Below are 21919 nucleotides of genomic sequence, written 5' to 3'. Positions count from 1 at the left end.
TGGGAGGTAGTCCAGCTACAACTCTACCCCAGGACATCTTGTGGCCATGCCAGACTTTAGCCACTCTGCCTAGAAGGTTCCCAGGCGGGTTGCTGCTTACCGAAGAGGTTCTCTTTCCATTCCCTCTCATCTTATCGTGTGTCACTTCCTACCTGAAACATGTCTCACCTCCTCTTTCCTTTTTGCTGCCTTCTCTTTGCACCTCCCCCCACCATCGCATCCCCATCTTTTCCATTCTACACTGCAGACTGGAGTAACTGTGGGCTTTCTGGTGAGCCAGAGAACCTCTGGTGGGTTTATTATTATTATTATTATTATTATTATTATATTATTATTATTATTATTAGCTAACATTATTTACTAGAGCTGGGTTGTAGCTCAGGGAGAGTGATTGGCTGACATGCTCAAGGCTTTGGGCTTGAGCTGCAGCACTATAAAAACAAATAAACCAGATTATTAAATAGTTAGCTAAATATAGAAAATATTTTCTCTTATTAAAAATAATTAGCTATACCATGTTCTTAAAAAATTTAAGAAAACGTGTGTATTGTTCTTTGTTTAAAAATGGGAAAAAAAGAAAAGTTAGGATTGCTTTTACCAGAAAGGAAAATTTTCATCTTTGATATCAATGAATTGTTTTAAAATGGGGCTTAAAAAGAAATACCTTTGGCTCAGTCGGAATGAGCTTGCCATTATTCCTCACTTGAGTCTTGCAACAAATGCTCACTGTTGTTAACCTTCTGCAGAATCATTGCATAAGGCTTTGTTTATGTAGGTGACCGCCCGGCGGCTGCCAACCGACTCCACAGCACAAGAGCTGGCTTCATAGAGGCCTAGAACCACAGTCAACTTTCCCCTTACAGAGACTCCTGTGTCCAGAGAGCAGGATATAAAAAGGCATAAAATCCGGCACCCACACAGAGGCCTGTTTTCATTAAGTCCTGAAGTTTTTCTGAATGGTCCATTTAGAATATTCCTCCGTCCTCTCCTGTCCCAACACAGAGCCCTTCTTAGATAATTTCTGATTGCAAGTGTCTGTTTTCAGACATCAACCCCTGCTTCTTTCCTCTCTCTCTCTCTCTCTCTCTCTCTCTCTCTCTCTCTCTCTCTCTCTCTCTCTCCCCCCCTTCTTTTCTCCCTCCCTCTCTGCACCGTGCCCCCATTCTCTTCTCATTCCGCTTCTTCTTTCCTTTTCCTTTGAGGTTTCTCCACACAAACATGCCTTAGCTTGACTTTCTTCAGATCCTCGTCTGATGCCCCTTTTCAATGTTCAACCTAAAGGAAGAATGGGCGCCGCCCACCCTGCAGCCAGGGTCCTGATGTGGAGCCGTGGGGGGCTGCTTGGAAAAGACAGGAACAGCTTGATGTTTCCTCTTGCACGTGCTGCTCACAATTGCCGGGAGCATTTTCTATAGCTCCAGAGAGTGACTCAGAACAGGAACAGTGGGGCTGCAGAGAGAACCCAGATGTTAAGAGGGCTCCCCGCTCTTGCAAGGCAGCCGGGATTGGTTCTCAGCACCCACGTGACAGCTCACAATCACCTGTAACTCCAGTTTTCGGGGATCTGATGCCCCCTTCTGGTCTCTGCAGGCCCCTGCGTGTATTTGGTGCGCATACGTATACTCAGGTGTAGATACACACATGTGCACTTTAAATATATATATTAAAAAACACAGGAAAACACACATAGCTAAAACCATGTACCCGTCTCAGGCTCCCAGCCCTTCTGATCTAACTGGGCCACAATTCTCCCAAATTACACTTCTCAGTGGAGGCCGAACACGCTTTGAGGGACGTGGAGTAAGGAGAGAGCTAACACGGGCGACATTTTTATCCTTATATTCACTGGAAAAGATTAGTTTTCTAAATTAGTCTGGGGATCTGCAATCGTTTGTATTTGAAAGTGGCAGTTCAGGCTCCCTGCCCAAAACAGAAAGCCAGTTCTGTTGCCAGTGGAGGTGGTGGGCAGAACCTCTACCCTGCCGAGTCTGTCCGCAGAGTTAGCCAGCCCACCATTGCCGTCGGCAGAGTTAGCCAGCTCGCTATCCCACGGGGTTTGGACTGAAGCTGATTTGTTTTGCTCTTAGTGAAAAGCTGTCTTAAGTGGCCTGACTATAAGTTTTGGGTCCACCCTTCGCTACTCATTTGCTTTCAACTGCAGTTTGAGAAGTTAGTTACATGGTAACCACCTTTCCGTTGTTGATGTTTCATCTGAGGGGAGATTCACCAGGCCAGCCTTGAGTTTTAGTCCTTTCATTTAGCTCCATAAATCTAGAAAAATATGTGAGTATTCCCTTGGCACAGTGGGGGGGGGGAGTTTCCTCCTTCCTGGGATGGGAGATCTGTGGTGAGAGCTTTCCCACAGGCTCTGTGCTGTGGTCTATAGCCATTTAGAAAATCACTTCCCCGCCAGGTGTGAACTCTGGACAGACTTGCAAGGCCTGGAAGGAGAGCGTTTTATGAACAAGTGGTTCACAGTAGACTGGGTGGGGCTGCCTTCCATTATGTGGAATAAATCCCACCAGGATGGTGACGTCAGCCTCTGCCCCTGACTGAGCTTTTGTCCTATCCCTCTGTAGGTTACACTAACTGGACTCCAGACGTTTGTGCTCTTAGATACGGGCATCCCCCAGTCTCCAAGCCAGCCTAGTGACATCCCTGACCCCTCTTCTATCTCTAGACACGTGTGTGATTGTGTGTGTATGGAGGGTGTCTCAGAGGAATTGTGCAGACTGGGGACGCAGGAAAGCATATGGCTTCCTTCTGGGACCACATTTAGGAAATAACCACTCTGCGTCCTAATAATGTTGAACCATTTACTTTGGTAGGTAGTTGAGGCCTGTCCTGGCCAGGTAATAATCTAACTTAGAGAGAGCGCTAACAAGTTACTGTTAGATTTAATTTGTTCCCTAACCCATCCTGTGAATATCAATGCTAACAACAGTGTCTTGTGGTTTTTTTTTTCTTTTTCTCCTTATGTTTTTTATTTCCTTAAATCAATGTGCTTTTTTTTTCCTGTGTGAATAATTATATGTCTAGAAACAGCCATGGAGTGACTTTGCTGTTCTGAATGGGGGAAAGATTAATAGTGACATTTGGAAGGCAAGTATATTGTCAGATTTCAGATCATTTCATCTTGTTTTGTTCCTTTCTGCATGGCTGTGGCTGTTTAATTTTCTCCTTCGTGAATATCATGCATTCTGCAGGGACAGAGCCGTGGGGCTTCTTGCCAGGGGCGTGCCGCTCATATTCACATTGTCTGTTTTTTTCTGTTTTGATGTCTCCCATTGTGGATGACTTCAAGCTGGTGTGTCCCCAGTCCCCTATTGTCCTGTAAGAACCAGAGCTCGTGAGCCACGTCAGCACGTGGCAGCCCTTGCATGCCATTTTCTGCCTGAGCTCACATCCACTCTGCGCCTCTTGCTGGGGCTTTCGCTCCTCTTTGGTATTTGAGGCAGGGTAACGGGCCCTTCCATTGTGCCTTAACAGCATCTTTTTCCCTCCAGGATCTGCACGCAGCCACAGTTAACCCAGACCCCAGTTTGAAAGAGTTTGAGGGAGCGACACTGCGCTATGCCTCCTTGAAACTGAGGTAGGAGGGTAGCAGGGTTTGCCAAAAAGGGTGGTTGTTTCATCGAGGCTTCACAACACCGTTCTAAGACCAGTTTTATGTTTTCTTCCTAGAAATGTCCCTCACGCTGATGATGATGATTCTTGTAGTGTCAACAGTGACCCAGAAGCCAAGGTTTGTAAGAAAGATGCTTTTCAGCAAAGAGCTTATATTGTCATGTCAGAGTAATGGCTTTGAATAACGCCACCCTCCCCCAGCCACTTACTAAGTAATTATCTTTTCATTGTCTCTCTCTCTCTCTCTCTCTCTCTCTCTCTCTCTCTCTCTCTCTGTCTCTGTGACATTTTAAGAACACCCCTCTTCCAGCTTAGGTGTGTGCTATTTCTGCAGTCACCACCATGCAGACTCTTTCCATGCTGTCCAGTGACAGGAGTGGTGGCCCTCAGTCAACCCAAAGATGGAAGAGGAGATAGGCTAAATGTATCAGTAGAGGTGTCGGGCTCTGTGGGCTAAGCGGTTGGGAGTGCATGTTCCGGTCACATGGTTCTCAGCATAGAGCAGCTGTGGGTCATTATCAGGGACAATGGGGCACATCCTGAGGAGAACCAAGTCAGAAACTTGAAAGGACATCTTCAAACTGAAACCTGCTTCAAATGACCTCCGTCCCACCCCTGATCCAGAAGGTCTCCCATGGTGAAGAAACTAACTATGAGGGGAAGGGGACTGCAGGGCTTTGGTACCTTTATAGTAATCACAGTGCACATGGGCCTCCCGGTTTCTTAGAGCCTGCAACTGTTTCCTTGTACTTCGTTATACAATCATCAGTGCAACTCAAGAACACATGTGCATACAGTCACATGCACATGTGCGTGCACACACACACAGACAGACAGGCAGACGGACAAACACTACAAAAGATATTTAATTCCATATTGTATCAAATTATAAATATAGTGTATGAGGTACAATCATCCAAAGGACCCGAATCTGGTTTCCAGCAGCTAACAACCACCTGTAGCTTTGCTGACAGGGACCTGACACCATCTGTTGGCCTCCGTGGTCACACCTAAGCAAGAAGTTTGTACTCTCTCATTATGTGTTAAAAAATGATTATATATATATATGTATAATAATCATATATCTAAAGCCTATGTGCTAGGAAGGTAAGAATAATTGCTAGACCAGTTGTCTGGTGAACCCTGTAAACAGAAGTGGCAGCGTCCATACAAGCACACATGACAGAGTATGTGTATAACTCTGAAAATGTCTGTGAGCCTTCTTCATGTTTTAGACATTAAATACGTTTTGTAATGGGCAATCATCTGTGTGTGAGCTTGTATGTAATTCTGAAACCTAATCTTATTTTAAATAATTACAATTCACTGAAGTTCTCAGGCTTGAATCTCCATATGCCCTTCGCCCTGTTTTCCTTAATATTAACATCGTCATAATCATAGAGCCGAGACGCAGTTGGTTCCTCACTAATATCCTCTCTCTGCCCCGGCATCCGTCGATTCTGTGTGCAAATAAGGAGCACTTTGAAGGTTCCTGCACATGGCCCTTTCCTCAGTTCCCTGGCTCAGCCTCCTTAACTTCATTATTGCTGGCCATTATTGCTATTTAATTAGTAGCACTGTCCCCTCTCCCCCACTTAGGCCATGGCACCATCGGCACAGTTCGAAACACTACAGAGCAGAGCTACAGCTCCCTAAAATGGGCGTCGTTTTTCTCTGTTCAGTTACTGCGTTGGTAGAGGTTGCTGAAGCCGATATTGCTAGGTCTGTGCCATCAGTCTTATGCCTTCTGTCACTTCCTGAAAAACTGCTTTCAGGAAGCCTGCAGTAGCATTCAGTCCCATCGATAATACCATAGCTTCCCCATCCACGATAATACCGTAGCTTCCCCATCCACGATAATACCATAGCTTCCCCATCCACTATAATACCGTAGCTTCCCCATCCACGATAATACCGTAGCTTCCCCATCCACTATAATACCATAGCTTCCCCATCCACGATAATACCGTAGCTTCCCCATCCACGATGATACCATAGATTCCCCATCCTCCCACATCGCAGGTCACCCGGGGCTTTGCCGTTCTTTATCTGTTTGTCTTGGTTTTACTGCATATGAACTATTACTTTCTAGTATTAAATTTCCCCTCTCCCTTCACCTCCTTGCCTCTGCCCCTCCTGCCCTGTATTAAAGATTCAACCCCATAGTTGCAGGCTTGCCAAGGACATACTCTATCACTGAGAGCCATGGCCAGGCTTAAAAATCCCTTGTTAAATGATCATCAAGGAGGGCATTCCTTACAGAATAATTTAAAGCTCTTAAGTAAGCATTCTGTTCTCATTTGTCCAGCTTTTCTTCTACTGTCCCCTCTTGACTCCAGGATATAATCCACGAAGCCACTTGTATTTATTCCCTAGAGATTTTTATACATGTGAAACTTGTCTGCCGTGGTAGTCTGAGATGATTCCCTCCAGTTATTTCTTTTCATCCTCACTGACTTTTCTCAGGGAAGCAAACGTTTTCAATACCCTGCACGTCCAGGCCTTTCACAGGTAATCATATGACCCCTGCTCACCATACTTAGACGGCCAGGTAGGAAGCGCTCACTAACCCAGACTTCATTCTCTGTGGTCTTTCCTGGGCTCACCCACATCCCTGCTTCGAAGTCTCAAGTTTAGTCCTTCTCCTAGGACACACAGTGCATTGCTGACCAAAAGCATGGTTAACACTAAAGTCAAATTGTGGAAAAGTTAATGCTTTTTAAAAATATATATATAACCAGTTCCTCCCTGTCCTTTGTTGTGACTGTTCGGGTTTCTGTAAAGGAGATTTTGTGCCACCTGGTGGACAGTATTGGGAATTACACCCTCAAAGAAAAGGACTATTGGAATCATTGGATTGAATAGAACTGGAAGTGGTTTTAAAGATTTTGCGACTTCTAGGGTTCTGCAGTTAGTGTTAGAAGCAGTGTTGACATGGCTTTCCTGAGCCTCTAGCTGCCCAATCTTTGTTGTAGCATATACCAAATCACTTTTCATGAGGAAGGGCTTTGAACTCACAGTAAAAGAAGTGAATAAGCAAGATTACGTTGTCCCAAGCATCAGATCCTTTGGGTTTCAATTCCTGATCTGTAAATTGGCTGTGCTTCATATTAGAAGTCCCTCCTGATTCTGAGGCGTCGTCGAGATTCGTATGAAATGTAGCAGCCCTAGTCCACGGCGTTTGGAGATGAATTGGCCGTGTCTGTCTGAGTCTTGAGAAGGAGGGGTACGGTGCAGGCTCCCCTTTCACAGCCCCTATGCTCTCTCTGCTCATGAGCTTGTCCCACAAATGCAAGGGTTCCTGGCATTGTAGATAAGAAAGCAATGCTTTGGACAGGACTGAGAATCCATTTCATCAGTGTGCTCACCTGGTAGCTCGTAGAAATGAGACTTGAACTCTGGTGCATAGGACCCCCAAGCCCAAGCAAGTGTCAGGCACACATGTTCCAAGCTACCGTTTCCCCAGGCCTTAGGCCACTGTGGCTGTCTGACTAGATGGGTTTGAGGTAGCAGAGTTCCTCAAGGTGTACATGAGTTGTGGCCTAGAGATGGACTTCTTGTTCTCTTTTGGACCCTTGTGGTCCATTGCTTTGCAGTGTGCTGTTCTTGGCTGCTTGGTATGATTGGCCTGGTGCAGGACGAGGGATCACGCTGCCGAGTCCAGGAGCCACATGGATGCAGCAGGCCTATAGAGAACACCATGTGGGCAGCACTGTCAAGTTTGAAACTTGTCAGAAGAAGATGTGGTTTTGGTGCGTCTTCTGTGTGGACGCGAGCATGGCTTTTTCCTGCAGTCCCCTCCAGTGCTGTGGCCGTTGGCAGTTAGTGCTTGGGTTACTCAGGCGTTTTATTATCCAGGCACTGGATCTGATGAGAGCTTCGCTTGTGTCCTGCCCTTGCTGCACCCTGCCCCACAAGGAGAAAGAAAGGAATGAGAGATGCCAGTCAGGGCCAGGTACACCCGACAGAGGGACTCTCAAATGGGATATGAGCACGGGGTTCTAACATTTCTCTTGAGATTTGTTTATCTGAGCCTTCCCTTGGTTCCTATTAGCATATATTTCCATGAAGTAATTCTATTAGCCGGAAGCTGACTAGATTAACCCTAATAGATAAACAGGAAATCGCAGGGAGTGTCGGCTCTCGTTCAGAGATTTATTTCTGATCTGTAACAAATTCGTTATCATTGCTTAGTATTTCTGTGGGATTTTATAGCTGTGCACATTGAGAAATGTTCCTGTGGTTTGGATCAAGTTTTCTCCAGACATTCAGAACTATGAGAGACGCTGGGATTGGATTTGCATGGAGGGTTCACCAACTAGGTGAGAACATTTGTCGAATGCTTTGTGCCAGAGGAGCACACGAGCTTAGTACTCCATTGAATGAGTAAGACATGTGCTGTGGACCTGGACTGCCTAGGTTCAAGATCAAGATCTGATGTTTATCACCAGGTGGCCTTGTGATCTTGTCCTCTGCATTGCATAATAGAATGCAGCAAAACTCGGTAGCTGGAAACTGTTTTATTCTGCTCATGACTGCGAGTTTCGGGAACCTGCGCAGAATTCAGCAGCACAGCGGTGCAGTTCCTCTCTGATCCACTAGTAGGCAGCAGCACCCGGAGAAACTACTTTACTGAGCCCCTTCACAGGACACACCCTCCAGGGCCGCTCTGTGTTGCTTGGACTTTTATCAGGAGAGGTCACTGGGTAGGAAGGAAAGGATGCCAAGGTGAGAGCAGGCTTTTCTTGGAAATGATGCCATCCTATCCTGTTAGTCAAAATAGAGTTCCAGTTCAAGAGGTAGAGAAATAGACTCTTGCTGGGAGAACAGCAGGGCCACAAGACAGGGGGGATATGTTGGGAAGCGTTATTGTGACCACTCCGAGAGAGAGAGAATACGATCCCCAGGCATGGGCCATTCAGAAAGAATGCTCTTTTTGAAGGGCCTTGCATATCTACATGATTCAGTCACAAAAAGAGTCCCAGAGCCCCTGACGAATATACTCCATCCCAGCCAAATGAGATGTACCCGCTGAGGCGTGGCTTCTGGGTGGGCGCTTATAGATAGAGGGAATCATAAGATCTCCTTTCTCGTCTCGGCCCCAAGAAGGAAGAGCCCAGTGCTCTGCTCGGACATAGCTGGCCACAGAATAGCAAGACAAGAAGCCAGGCTGCCCCAAAGCCCTGCATGGTCTGGTCCATCTCCTCCCCTAGACCCCCCAGCCCACAGCGGTGCTGACACACAGTGCCATTGGATAGAGCTCATTTTCCTCTTAGCCCAGAGGACAGATTTTTGTATTTCTAAAGCTGCTTCCCTGGCTTTATTTGCCAACATGGCCAGGCATAATACTGACATCCTGGCAGAAGCCTGGCTTCTTTCCCCCTGTTAACTTCTGGTTACTACCCTTGTCCAAGTGAGCAATCCAGGAATCAGCTGGCAGGGGTGAGTCACTGAGTTCTGAAGCATGCCATTGGGACAAGAGACCTCGTTATCAACTATTGGTGGCTGGGCCTGGTGGCAGATGCCCGAAGAGGCTAATTAAAGAAAGACAGGCTCGCCCTCTTCCCTGAAAGGGCTCTGTAGGAATCAGGTGACCAGATGAGCCACAGCCAGCAACAGTGTAGGGGTGGCTATGCTGACAGAGAGGGCCAGCAGGTACTCGAACCTGGCCCCGTAGGAATCTGGAGAGAATTCTGGGTTGTGGACTCTCTGAACTCTGCAGCCGTGAGCCGATGGAGATGTGGTTCATTCACTCATTCGGCATACTGAGTTCTTCAGGGAGGTTCCTGGAATGCTCCTGTCTTTCCAGGGCTTCCCCCCAGAAGAGCCAACACAACTCCGGTCTTGCTCTCTTGGGCTGGTTGCTGGGTAGCAGTCTTTTAGTGGTAATGAAGACATTCCTTGTTTGTTTGCCATTAACAAAAAGATGGTTCTCGTATACCACAGTGGAAATGATTCTGCTGCCAGGTCCTTTCTCCCTAAGCCATTTCTTCCTTGCTTTAAAGTCCCTCAATCCTGTGTAAAAACTCATGAGTCTGAGGCCCCCAGCTCAGCTGTGAAGAACAGGGTCTCAGTTCTTCCTCTGCCTCTGGCTTAGGTACTTGTGAGGAAATCATATCCGATCAGCAGCCACACTTCTGTATTTCCCATCTCTATACTGACAACCTGGAATGAGGACTCTCATCTGATCAGGGGGCATTTATTTATTTAATAACAAGTGCCTGCATATCGGTGTGTGACCCACTGGACTCGGGAGGAAAGCCTGGTAATATGTAAGAGACCACAGTGGTGTCATTTCACGGTGACGGGGTTACGGTTTCCATCTAAAACATCCCCCACGGGCCCACGCTCTCTCTACCTATGGAGAGCATGGAATGAGCTGAAAACATAGCGCCCATCAGTGTTGGTAGGCTGTGGGGCCTTTGGGAGGTGAAGTCTACCTGGCGGAAGAAGGTCTTTTGGAAAGGACCTTTGAAGGTTGCAGCCCAGCCCTTGGTTCCCACCCTGTTCCTCCTTCTTCCTGTTTGCCATGATGCGAGGAGCCTCCACCTCCTGTTCCCACAGCCATGTGCCTGATGAACTGAGATCTCTGCGACCGTAGGCCAAAACAAGCCTGTCTCTCTTAAGATGTTTCTGTTAGGTACAGTGGTCACAGCAGGCCAGAAGTTACGATAGACAGTTACCAGGCAACTAGAATTAAAGAGAGATAATTCACTAAACAAACACGCTGATTATTTCAGTTGGCTTTAAGAGCCCCTTAGATGAAAGTCTCCCTCATTAAAAACATGTTTGGCCATTGAACTAGCACGTTCCCAATCAGGAGTCTAGCCAGAGCTTGCTTCACTTACCCTCCGCTGTTGGCACCAACCCCCCAGGCCTCACCTGGGTCTGTCTCCCACAAGCCCAGGAGATGCACTCTCTCTGTTTTCCCTGCAGGGACCAAGGCAGACCAGTTGTTGAACAGCAGCTCTGATCCATTGAACTGTCCTTTCTCTTGGTGCAGGTGCAGGCCAGCCCTTAAAGAGTGTGTTTGGTTCACTCCTCTGGTTCTCTAGGGCGGGCATAGTGGTAGGTGTTCCATGCCAAAAGCCCAAGTTCACTTGTGGTCGTGCCACAGTTTTAGACATTAAGAAGCCAGATGTTACAGTGCACACCTGCTATCCCAGCACTCTGGAGGTAGAGGCAGGAGGATTGCCACAAGTTTGAGGCTACCTGGTCTACATATAGAATCCTAGGAAAACCAGGACTCTGTGGTGATATTCTTTTGCCAAAAGGGGTGTGGTAGTTTGAATGTAATCAACCTCCATAATCTCATAGGAAGTGTCATTATTAGGAGATGTGGCCTTGTTGGAGGAAGTGTGTCACTGTGGGGGCGTGCTTTGAGGTTTCCTATGCTCGGGATACCACCCAATGTCTCAGTTGACTTCCTGTTGTCTGCAAGATGTAGGACCCTCAGCTACTCCAACACTATGTCTGTCTGCATGCATCATGTGCCCCACCATGATAATGGACTGAACCTCTGAAATTGTGGGCAGGCCCCCTCAATTTAAATGTTTTCCTTATAAGAGTTGCTGTGGTTGTAGTGTCTCTTCAGAGTCATAAACCCTAACTAAGACGGGGTGGGGAGTAAAATATAATTGTTCGTAGGGAGGGGGCTGTTGTTTTTTAACAACAGAGGGGGAAATACAGCCGGAATGTCTGTAGCACACCGCACTAAGAGAAAGGAGTGTGAAGTTGGAATGTCTGAGGTCTAGCCCCGGTCTGATCAGCTAGTGGTACTCAGTGTGACTTTGAACAAGCCCCTTAACCTCTCTGGGCTTCACTTTTTTTTCATCTGTAAGATAGAGTGATGTTACTGCCTGGAGACTTCACAGAGTTAGTCTAGAGACAACATAAAATATTATTGCCTCCCAAATTCCTCCTAGACAATAGTCCAGTGTCTTGCCATTTGTGGGGGTTAGCTGTTTGGGCTGTTGTGTGGATAAAATCCCTGGAGATATTAGGAGACTTAGTCTAGTCTTGGGGCCAGTCCGTCCCATTCCAAGGTGTCACATATGCACAGTCTCTGAGTCTGGAACTGATAACCTCAGCGGTTGGACTTTTATTTCCCATGTGCCTTGGAATATGTCACAAATGCAGAGCAGATGTGTGGCACCCACTGGCTGTAGTGAAAACGTAGAAAATACCTGCTTCTAGACCAGTCACACAGGAAGCTCTGATCTTGCACGCAGACAGGAATCAGTGAAGGATTCCTGTGTGTTAATAGAACTGGCTGTTGGCTGATGTGTTTTAGAGATGCAACAAGCCTGGGAGCAGTTTTGACTGGTTGAATCTAGTGTATGTGTCTGTGTGTGAGAGATTGTTCACTTTACATAGAATAGATTGCTTGCTCCATCCCCTTGTATCAAAGCCCCGTTCTTACAACAGTCATCAGTCCAGAATTGCTGGTTGGTCCAGCAGGAGACTCCCAGGAAGAGGCACCCAGTATCCAGACCCAGACATTCACTTTCTGGGACCTCTGGCTCAACATCAGGCTGAGCTCAGCCTCCAGAAGCCTGGTGGGGAATATTTGATTTCAGCACCTTGGCTTTAGATTTGGGAGAGGGAGAGGGAGTGGAGCTGTTGTTGAAGCTGTTTTGTGGCATGTTGCTGAATATCGAACCCAGGTCTCTGGTCACTGGGTAAATGCTCTACCACTGAACTCTATTTTAGCTTCAAATAATCAAAGTTCTACATAAGTATTAATACTGTGAATGATACTAAGATTGCCCTGCTGTATAGGAGATTGTGGGCTCCTTGCTCGCCACTCTTCCTCGGCGTTGACATTGATCTTCAGAGTGAAAAGAACTGCCAAAGAGGAGAGAGTGTGGCTAGCTCTGGCCGGCTGCCATCAACAGCATTAAAACATGCTTTCTGCTGAAGAGATGGACTGGGATAAATAATAGAACACTTGTAAAACATTTTACCCCCATTTTTAGTTTGTTTTTATAACTTAATAAACTGTTAACCTTGAAGAGAAACTGACATAGGAAGCTAATGTGTTTAGCTAGTGTGGGAGCATGTTTTGGGGGGTGTATTATATATAAATGCCACCCAATTCCTTTGAACTTCATAATGAACCTCTTATATGAAAGGCTCATATATCCATACGTGTTTGTGGACAGCACTTTGTGTGTGTATATGTGTACACAGCGTGTGTGTGTGTGTGTGTGTGTGTGTGTGTGTGTGTGTGTGTGTGTGTGTGTGTCTGTCTGTCTGTCTGCCTGCCTGTCCCTCTGAGCATGGCCAGTGCTTTGGAATTGTCCCCAGGCCATGAGGCACTGGATGAAGCAACCACTTTGCCCACTTAAGAGGAGGCTGCTCAGACCTGTGCAAAGGTAACTTGGCCAACATTGGGTGCATTGCCCTGTTGATAAGCGCAGAGATTCTGAAGGCATACATGCATATGTATGGCCTCTTTTCATCCCTTACGTCTATTTTCTGTCCTCTCCCTTGGGGTGGGAAAGCTCTCCATGAAGTGATTTGAAAATGGATGATTCGGCTGGGTGTGGTGGTATACTCCCGGACCAGCCTTGCTGGTCAGCAGGACCCTGCACAGAGAGGGGTGGGGGAGGAAGGGGAGCAAAGAAAAGAGAATGGAAGTGGGGGACTGCTGTGGTATCCCCAGAAGTAACATTTTACACAGAGATCTGGATTCACATTCAAGTCTGTGACTCTGGCCCCACTGTCACCTTTGGTACAGGGAGGTTCACCTGGGAGAGCCAAGCCATCGTTCTGGTTTTAAACCAGCACCCACCCCCCCCTCCACAAAGTTGCAAAGAAGACTTGGTTTCTGTCTGTTTTGTTTTTACAGAATTCAGCATTTCTGCTCCCCAGATTCTCCCTGTAACCCCACCTCTCCTGCATGTGACCCTCTGAAGGTAGCCACTTCGGGTTGTCATTTTCTCCCATGAGGTTCCTGTCTCGTTCTCCCCTGCCCATCTCCACTCTCCTTGCAATTCACAGGATTTGTGTCTCTTCAATTTTTGTTTTTCTTGTGATTTTTCTCTGGATACTTCTCATTGGAAGAAAAATGAGCAGCTATCAAATCCCGGTTAAAATATTGCACTTAACAAAATACTCTGGGGACCCTGATCTCTACTGACAAGTGGCTTGGCCATCGATGTTACCAAGAGGATGGTGTTGACTACCACCACCTACTCGCCTTCACAGACCATGGCCATGAGACCTTGGGCAAGTCCTTTGCCCGTAAGGAATCCTGTCGACCAAGCAAAGAGGACACGGGGTCTCAGTTTACCTCTGAGCAGGGGAGCTACTGAGTGCTATAGTTGCAGTTCGAGGAGGTGGGGAGATGGCTTAGAGATCTTCAGGGACCGGATCCACCCCAGGCCCACTCAGCAGGCGGAATCCCTAATGTCATATAACAAGTTGCAACCAGTACTGCCCAGCAGAGGCTCCTCTGATGTGAGAGCTCTGTATGTCTGCATCCTGGCATAGCCTGGGGACACAGTGCTTACAGCCTGCAGGCTGTGTAAACTAATAGAGTTTATCTTCCCTTCTTTTAAAAAAAACACATTTCTTTGGTGTGTGTGTGTGTGTGTGTGTGTGTCCGAAAAGGGGGGTGACAGGCAGAGGACAGGTTGCCCGAGTTTGTTCTCTCCTTCTATCGTGTGGATCAAGCATCTTTATTTGCAGATCCACAGCCTTTCTTTCTCACCCTTCCCCGCCGACTCCTCACCGGAGCTGCTCCCTGCCCTCCCTCTATGACTCTTTATGACCCTGCCCTCTCTCTCTGAGTCTTTGCCAGTTTTTGCCTCTTTACTGCTTCCTCCTGCCCTCATTGCCATCCTGGCCTTTGTAATTAGACCAACTCTGTAGTCATTTCTCTTAGAATCTGGGGGACCCATGGGTCCTAGTGCCATGCAGCGTGACCTCCAACCATCTATCTCCTTGTTGCTCTGTGATCAACAGGGTTGGCCTGTCATGGGAGCTACTGGGTGTCTTAAGAGGCCCCAGCCATCTCTCCAGGCATACACTCATGTGTGCAAACCTCTACCATACACAGAGTCAAGGTAAAATGTGGTCGTGGTAAGGTTAGGCATACATAGCACCTACATCACTCTACAGAGGCCACAGTTGTTCATTCCAGGACAGACACATTGTGCTTTAGAAAACCACAGCTCAGTCAGTGTTGTAGTAGCGGCAGGCTGCTGCTTCCCACCACCCGGCTAGCTTTACCCCCAAAATAATTACACGGAAACTGTATTCTTTTAAACACGGCTTGGCCCATTATATCTAGCCTTTTCTCGGCTAACTCTCACACCTGGACTAGCCCATTTCTAATAATCTGTGTAGCCCATGAGATGGCTTACCAGGGAAGATCTTAACCTGCGTCTGTCTGGAGTGGGAGAATCATGGCGACTCCCTGACTCAGCTTCTTTCTCCCAGCATTCTGTTCTGTTTACTCCACCCACCTAAGGGTTGGCCTATCAAATGGGCCGAGGCAGTTTCTTTATTAATTAACCAATAAAAACAACAGATTAGAAAAAAATCACTCCCACATCAAGCCAGCACCAGGTGAGGGTCCCAGTCCAAAGGACAATGTGGGAAGTGACTGGGTGTGTGAGGAACTCTGCTCTGCTCTTCCAGGTGGGCCCGATCGTCAGAGCACTCACCTTGTGCCTTGTTTCTTGTGAGGATGACAAGGATGGTCTTTATTCCATCTGGCCGTGTGTCTGCCTTGAGGTTAAGCTTAAGAGACATTTCGACGTCTCTGGAATTAGCCTCAGTGGTCTTCCTTTTTACTTCTCACGTTTATTTATTAGTTTATTTATTTATTGAGATAGGGTCTCACTATGGTGACCCGACTGACCTCTACCTCACTATGCAAAGTAGGCTGGCCTTGAACCCGAGATCCACCTGCCTCTGTCTCCTGAGTGCTGGGATTAACATCATGCCCAGCAAACTTGACACTTGTAAACTCATATATTCCTACTCTAAGAATTCAATAGAGCTAAGCTCTAAAGCAAGTTCTCAAATCGCTCTGGTTCTGGGCCGACCTCCCTCATCCTTGTAGGGCATAGGAGGTGCCTGAGGCCAGGAGCATTTTTGGCCAGAGGGTGGTACTGACAAGGACACCTTGCAGGGCAGCCTCCCTCCCTCACTGTCCCACCGCACCTGTCATTCACAAAGCAGACAACCCATGCTTCTTAGTGGCAGCCCTGACAGTGCTCTGGGGACTTGGATTTACTCAGCTGTGAAATAAAGTGGTCAGATTCTGGGATCCCCAGAGTCCCATGTTCAAGGCTCCGTGCTGTGGTTAAATGCTTTTCCTAAGTGCTTGCTGGGAGTCAGCTTCGAGGACTAAATGACTCATAAATGCTCCTAAAGCCTGGGAACAGACGTGTTTTTAATTGAGGTCTTTGTGGGTCTTCCCGTGTTATGAACTCATTGAATTTATTTCAGATACTTAGTAAAATGTTGCAGGTTTTTTCTTGACGAGTAGTGTAACAGAACCTTTCTCGATGCCAACAATACAAATTAAAATGAGTCCAGGGAATGGCACTAATCCCTACTAAGTGTCTGAGTGCCAGGGACTGCTGTGAGTCCAGTTTCTCCTGGTAGAAGCTCACGTCACAGCGGTCAGGTTGTGTGCCAAGGGGCTGGGCATGCTGCACTTCAGACCCCTCCCTTCAGGTCATTCACCTTCCAGATGGGGAGGGGGCAGCCAACCACAAAACTCACAAGTTCAAGGTGTGCCAATTAAATGCAAGTACTAGCCATGGCGGAAAGAGAAGCAAGGAAGAGAGCCGGGAGCGCCCAGGCGGACTCTAGCTCTCAGAAGTCAGGGGCCTCAGAAAGGGGAAACATTACATGGTGTGAGTCGAGGAAGCAGGAAGATTGGGAGACCACAAACCGTGCCTGATGGATGAGAGATGGAGTGAGTGAGTGAGTGCCCCGCGTGGATGGACTAGGATAAGATTCCTGAGAGAAAGTTTACAGCTGGAAGCAGGCAGACAGATCCTTCTGTATTCCCTTCACAGCTGTCCTGGCTGTCTGTCTCCCATCAGGCAGAGAGAATGAGGCTTCACAGAATCAGATGGCATCCTAAAGGTCACAGTCACACCTGGACCAGAGCCCGAGATTCACCATCCCTAGTCTTGTCAAAGAATGCCTTCTCCTACACGTGTACTGGTGGATATCCAGAAAGCCTCAGAGTAGCTAAGACTTCTGTCCTCCCCAGTTCCCCCTGCCCATGCTTCCCCTGTGACCTGACCGATCTCATCCTCCAAGACAGAGATGTTCTGTGAAGTGGCCGCCAACACCAAAATGGTGAATCTAGAAGCACTGTGACCGGAGGAAGTTCAAGATTAGATTCCTGCAGCCTGTGGTCAAATTTGTGTGAGATCAATAGACAACCTTGTTTTATGAATTTCGGTTACTTAGCATGCAGTATTGATTCCCTAGTGTTAAACACATCTCTATCAGTGTTGACCCCTTGTCTGAACTACATGTCTAACATGTTTTTCTTCAGTTGGTCTTCTTGGTCTTAGGAACATTTTGATACTATTCTGGGAGGGAGGGTGGCAGCAGCACGTATCCTATATGCAAATATATGTATATATCCACCTATCTATTATGTACAGTTGCATGCAGGCCAGGGCTTAATGTCAGATGTCTGCCTCGATTTCTCTCCCCTTTGTTTTTTGAGACCCAGTCTCTTGTTGAACCTGGAGCTCATCAATTAGGCTAGGTTTTAACTTTAACATAGTGAAACTATATACAACAAGAACAACTAATTATCAAGTAAGGATCACATTTACAGTATACAGTCCATTTGTATGGGGCAAATTCAGAGAAAATACTCCGTTGTTTATCCTATCTTTGTGAATCCAAAATTTTGTACCTAATTTACCTTCTATCATAACTAAAGAAAAATATAATTATCTAGACTTTAACTCTATATCCAGAAGGATATACTATTCCCTGAATAAACAGGAAGTGCAATGCAAGCTACTTCCAAAACTATGGAAATGACAGATATCTGACTGCCTAGACAGTCACTCAAGGTTTCTCTGCAATGTTGAGGCATCTAATTTTCGACTTATAGGCCTAGAATATCTGGCAGGCTCTTCTATGAAGCTGGAATTTTGAAGGACTGTCCTACCTAGTCTTGAGAAAGTTCAGCAGTCGTTTTCCTGTGTGTCCTGCAGAGTATCTGACAGACATCTCTAAGAAGCAGGAATTTTGAAGGACTGTCCCACCTTATCTTGGTAAAATTCAACTGTGGAATATTCCTTTACACTATGTGAATATATGTCGCTATGATTGGTTTAATAAGCAAGCTGACTGGCCAATAGCTGAACAGGATAAGGTTAGATAGGATGAATGTTCAAAGGGAAGGGTGGAGTCTGGAATTGTCAGTAGACACCTTACTGACATAAGGTACCAAGTCACATGGCAAAGCATAGATAAGAAATATGGGTTAATTCAAATGTAAGAGTTAGATAGTAATAAGCCTGAGCTATTGACTAAGCATTCATCATTAATATCAAGTCTCAATGTTGGAAGGTGGGAAAGAAATGTCTGCCAACATTCAACAGTGTAGTAATAAGAGCGGCGGGCTTCCTCCCCCCACCCGGCTAGCTTTACCCAAAATAATTACACAGAAACTGTATTCTTTTAAACACTGCTTGGCCCATTTCTATCTAGCCTCTTCTTGGCTAACTCTCGCACCTGGACTAGCCCATTTCTTATAATCTGTGTAGCACAGCTGGGTGCGCTTACCGGGAAGATTCTAGCCTACGTCCATCCTGGGTCGGAGCTGAATCGCGTCTTCCCGGGAGAGAGCTACATGGCGTCTCTGCTCCCGAGAGCAGGCTGTCGAGTCTTTGCTCACTTCCTCTTCCTCCCAGCATTCTGTTCTGTTTACTCCTCCCACCTATGCTTTAACCTATGAGGGCCAGCCAAGCAGTTTCTTTATTGCATTAACCAATGAAATCAACAGATTGATATATGACACTCCCACATCACAACAGTCTTTATCCTTTGTGCCCTACTTGTCCAGTTTGTGCTGCATACTGTCAGCAGTCAAGGTAAGAACAATTAAGCTGCCCAGTAGCTAACCTTGCCACAGTGAAAGCAAACTCCATATAGAGTTTTTTTGATGCTCATCATCCTTTTATAAAGCAGATTGGTGCTTCCAGGAGCAGACATATCTCACTGTCCATCTATCTATCTAAATACATGTGTTTGACCTTGAAAGCATACCTAATGAGTCCAATCCTGATTAGTATAGATGACTAACTACTAACCTGCATTCTATAATTATACTTTACATTTTTAAATGAGCTGTATAAACACAATACCCTAAACAAGAGTAGAAACATACATACAGTAACAAAAATAACTTTAAATTTGTGTCAATATACTAATATCCATACCAATGTAAAATATTTGAGGTTAATAGTTGTCTTTTATCTTATTTCTATATTCCCCTTAAATGATGACAAATATCTATAATCCGCTGAATGACCAAAACCCACCCAGCTCACCTCTTGGAAATGTGTGTGCTTCCTGTTGTCTGTGGACGATGGCATCTTTAGGGAATCTGAGAAGATTGAGATAATGGTCACGTCCTAAGAAAACCAGCTATAATACTTGTTGCCCAGTGTCTGTGCACTGGGAAAGCACAGGCTTGTCTGTGAAGCTGGGCCATCTCAGCAGCAGCCTTGAAGCTGTTCTGCATGCAGAACTCTGAGGAAAGGGCAACAGAGGCACTTTGAGAGACTGGGTAACCTGGGCCACATTTTCACTGGTGTCTGGTCCCCTTGCTCTGAAAACACACAAACTTATGAAGGTAATGCACATATCTAACATTAACACAAGTATGGCCTGTGTGTTGTACACAAGCCCCCGAAAGATGATTTCTTATTTTATGTTTGAGCAGGTAAAATATACATCACCTGTCTTGTGGGGTTTCTAGGTTTATTTCTTTATGCCAGTAGCCAGGATTTTTAGGGGATTTTCCTCCATCAAATCTGATCTCTATTAACCGTGAATGAGTCCACAGATTTTCAGTTCCTGTGGAAATGAAATCATAACCTGTTTCCCAACAGAGTACATTTTTTGAATTCTATTGTAAAGTTAAGGCATTCCTAAAGCATCTAGACTGGTTTAATTCAGCATTCTCTCTTACAGTCCCATTTCTCTCGGCAGCTGTCATTCGCTTATCACACAGCCACCCTTCTTTATTGTGTATCTCTAGCCTTTTCTGTCTGCATGAGCAAAATGTTCAACTGTTAAGCCACTGCTGGGTCCTCCACAGCTGTTTTTGGTGACTGGCTCCTCCCCGTCCTCAGATCTCTGAGAGGAGAGCCTTAAACTCATGGGCCCAGTCCAGAGATGCATTTGACTGGGAATTGCATTCAACCAGCCCAGCTCTGAAAGTTGGTGTCGACCCTGTGGCAGGCATTCTTACTTAGGTTTTTGTTTCTACTCAATGTATTGTATGTAGAGCTCTTAATTTAAGTGCTCTGCTGTATGGCAGAGCTTCTTAACAGAGCTGGGTCGTCTTGTCCTCCTCCTCCTCCTTCTTCTTTTTAAGCTTTCTCAGGCCCCATGTTGGTCACCAAATATCCAGGCTTTTATCTTTTGGTCACCAACAGGCTCCCAAATCATGACATGGACTTATTAGTTATGAATGCTCAGCCTTATTTCAGCTCTTATTTTCCTCTCTTTCTCTTCATCTACATTCTGCCTCAGGACTTCTTACCTTCCTGACTGTCCTCCTCTGTGTCTGCTGGCTAGTAACTGCCTGACTTGTCCATGGGGGAGGGGGCTTCCTATCTTTCCCCCTCATTCTTGGATTTCTCCTCCTGTTTATTCTCTCTGCCCGCCAGTCCTGCCTATCCCTCTTCTGCCTAGCAATTGGCTGCTCGGCTTTTTATTAGACCAGTCAGGTGCCTTAGTCAGATAAAATGAAGCACATGCAACACATCTTTATGTAATCAGACGAATGTAACATACCTTTACATAGTTAAATATGCCACAACTGCTGCCCGAAACAGTGCAGAACCAGGGATCTGCTTGTCTCTTCTTCCAGAACACTGGATTACAAATGCTCACCACCACACCTAGCTTTTATGTGGCTCTTTATACTTGTGAGCAGACACGTTATTGACTGAGCTGTCATCCCAGACCCTTTGAGAACTGTCATACATAAGACAACCCCAAACAAGAGATAAAACCTGTGTGAAAGCAAAGCCCTGGGTGGACCAGGGAGAGGACATTTGTTTAAAGAGTAAGAGCTGGGCCAGGAAGACAAAGCGCCACTTTGCTTCTCTTGTGCTGGGAACATGTGGACTGGTGTCTCACTCCCAGTTTTGATTCTGGGGTTACAAATAAGTTAGCAAGGGAACAAACTTGAAGACAGGATCTGTGCCTACAGGGCACAAACTGAGTAGTGAAGGCTTTTGCCCTTGAGCTGCTCAAAGGAGTGGCTATATTCAAGGCACGTGCGCGTGCACACACACATACACACACACCCAAGGTGGCACTGTTTGTGGTACCTGCCAGAGCACATTCCAGGGCAGGAGATCAACCAGGTTCTGAGCTGCCTCACACACTTCCTAAAGAGCACACTTGCATCAAACTGTTGGCTGAAATAATAACAACAGTCTTGATTGTAGTGTTACATTTTTCCTGTACTGCAAATGCTCCTGCTGTTTGAAGATGAATTCTGTAACTTCCCCTTCTTCCCAGGGTGCCCTAGATCTGGCCTTGCCATGCCCCCCCGCCCAGGCTGGAGGTGAGGATGGGCCCACCTGTCTCTCCTGATTTCAGGCCCCTTTACTCCTCTGCTCTTACTTAGCATCTCCCCAAAAGCTCACATGACCATCCTGCTTTCCACTTCACGTGCTAGGCTCTGACACACATTGTGGCTTTGCTCTGTGCTTACTCAGCAAATAACCTCAGCTCTGCAGCAGAACCTAATCTGTAACATAAATCAGCCCTATGGACCTGAGAACGTGTCTTTCGGCTGTTTCCAGAACTCCTTCAGGACAAAACAGATACACTCATACTTGTGGGGCCTAAGAATGACTTCCCAGGCACACAGGTGTCTGCTGCACATCGGCAGGAGCAAGAGCTGGATTCTGCCTTGCGAGCTTCTTGACCTCCCTCCACTTGCACAGGCTCCTTCTGAAGCTTTGAGAGAGGAGGGGGCTCTGACATCTGTAGCGTCCGTACTACGTGTACTATGGTCCTACTCCTGTAGCTGTACGGCCTGCAC

At 46.5% G+C, this 21919-nt stretch overlaps 1 protein-coding gene across 16 annotated transcripts in view; it reads left to right on the top strand.

The window, feature by feature from the left end:
- Apbb2 (amyloid beta precursor protein binding family B member 2) overlaps positions 1 to 21919 on the top strand; it is a 337583-nt gene that overhangs the window by 241310 nt on the left and 74354 nt on the right. For 12 of the 16 annotated variants that reach the window (XM_013350789.2, XM_026785192.1, XM_026785186.1 and 9 more), the window contains 3 exons: positions 3040 to 3102; positions 3507 to 3592; positions 3685 to 3745. In XM_013350789.2, the coding sequence (XP_013206243.1) occupies positions 3040 to 3102; positions 3507 to 3592; positions 3685 to 3745 (210 nt within the window). The remainder of the gene's footprint in view (positions 1 to 3039; positions 3103 to 3506; positions 3593 to 3684; positions 3746 to 21919) is intronic. The other 4 variants (XM_026785195.1, XM_013350791.2, XM_026785194.1 and 1 more) reach the window with 1 other exon arrangement.

Source organism: Microtus ochrogaster, linkage group LG1 (assembly GCF_000317375.1).
Source record: "Microtus ochrogaster isolate Prairie Vole_2 linkage group LG1, MicOch1.0, whole genome shotgun sequence".
In the NCBI taxonomy this organism is placed as follows: Eukaryota; Metazoa; Chordata; class Mammalia; order Rodentia; family Cricetidae; genus Microtus; species Microtus ochrogaster.
This window is presented reverse-complemented; position numbering and strand designations above follow the sequence as displayed.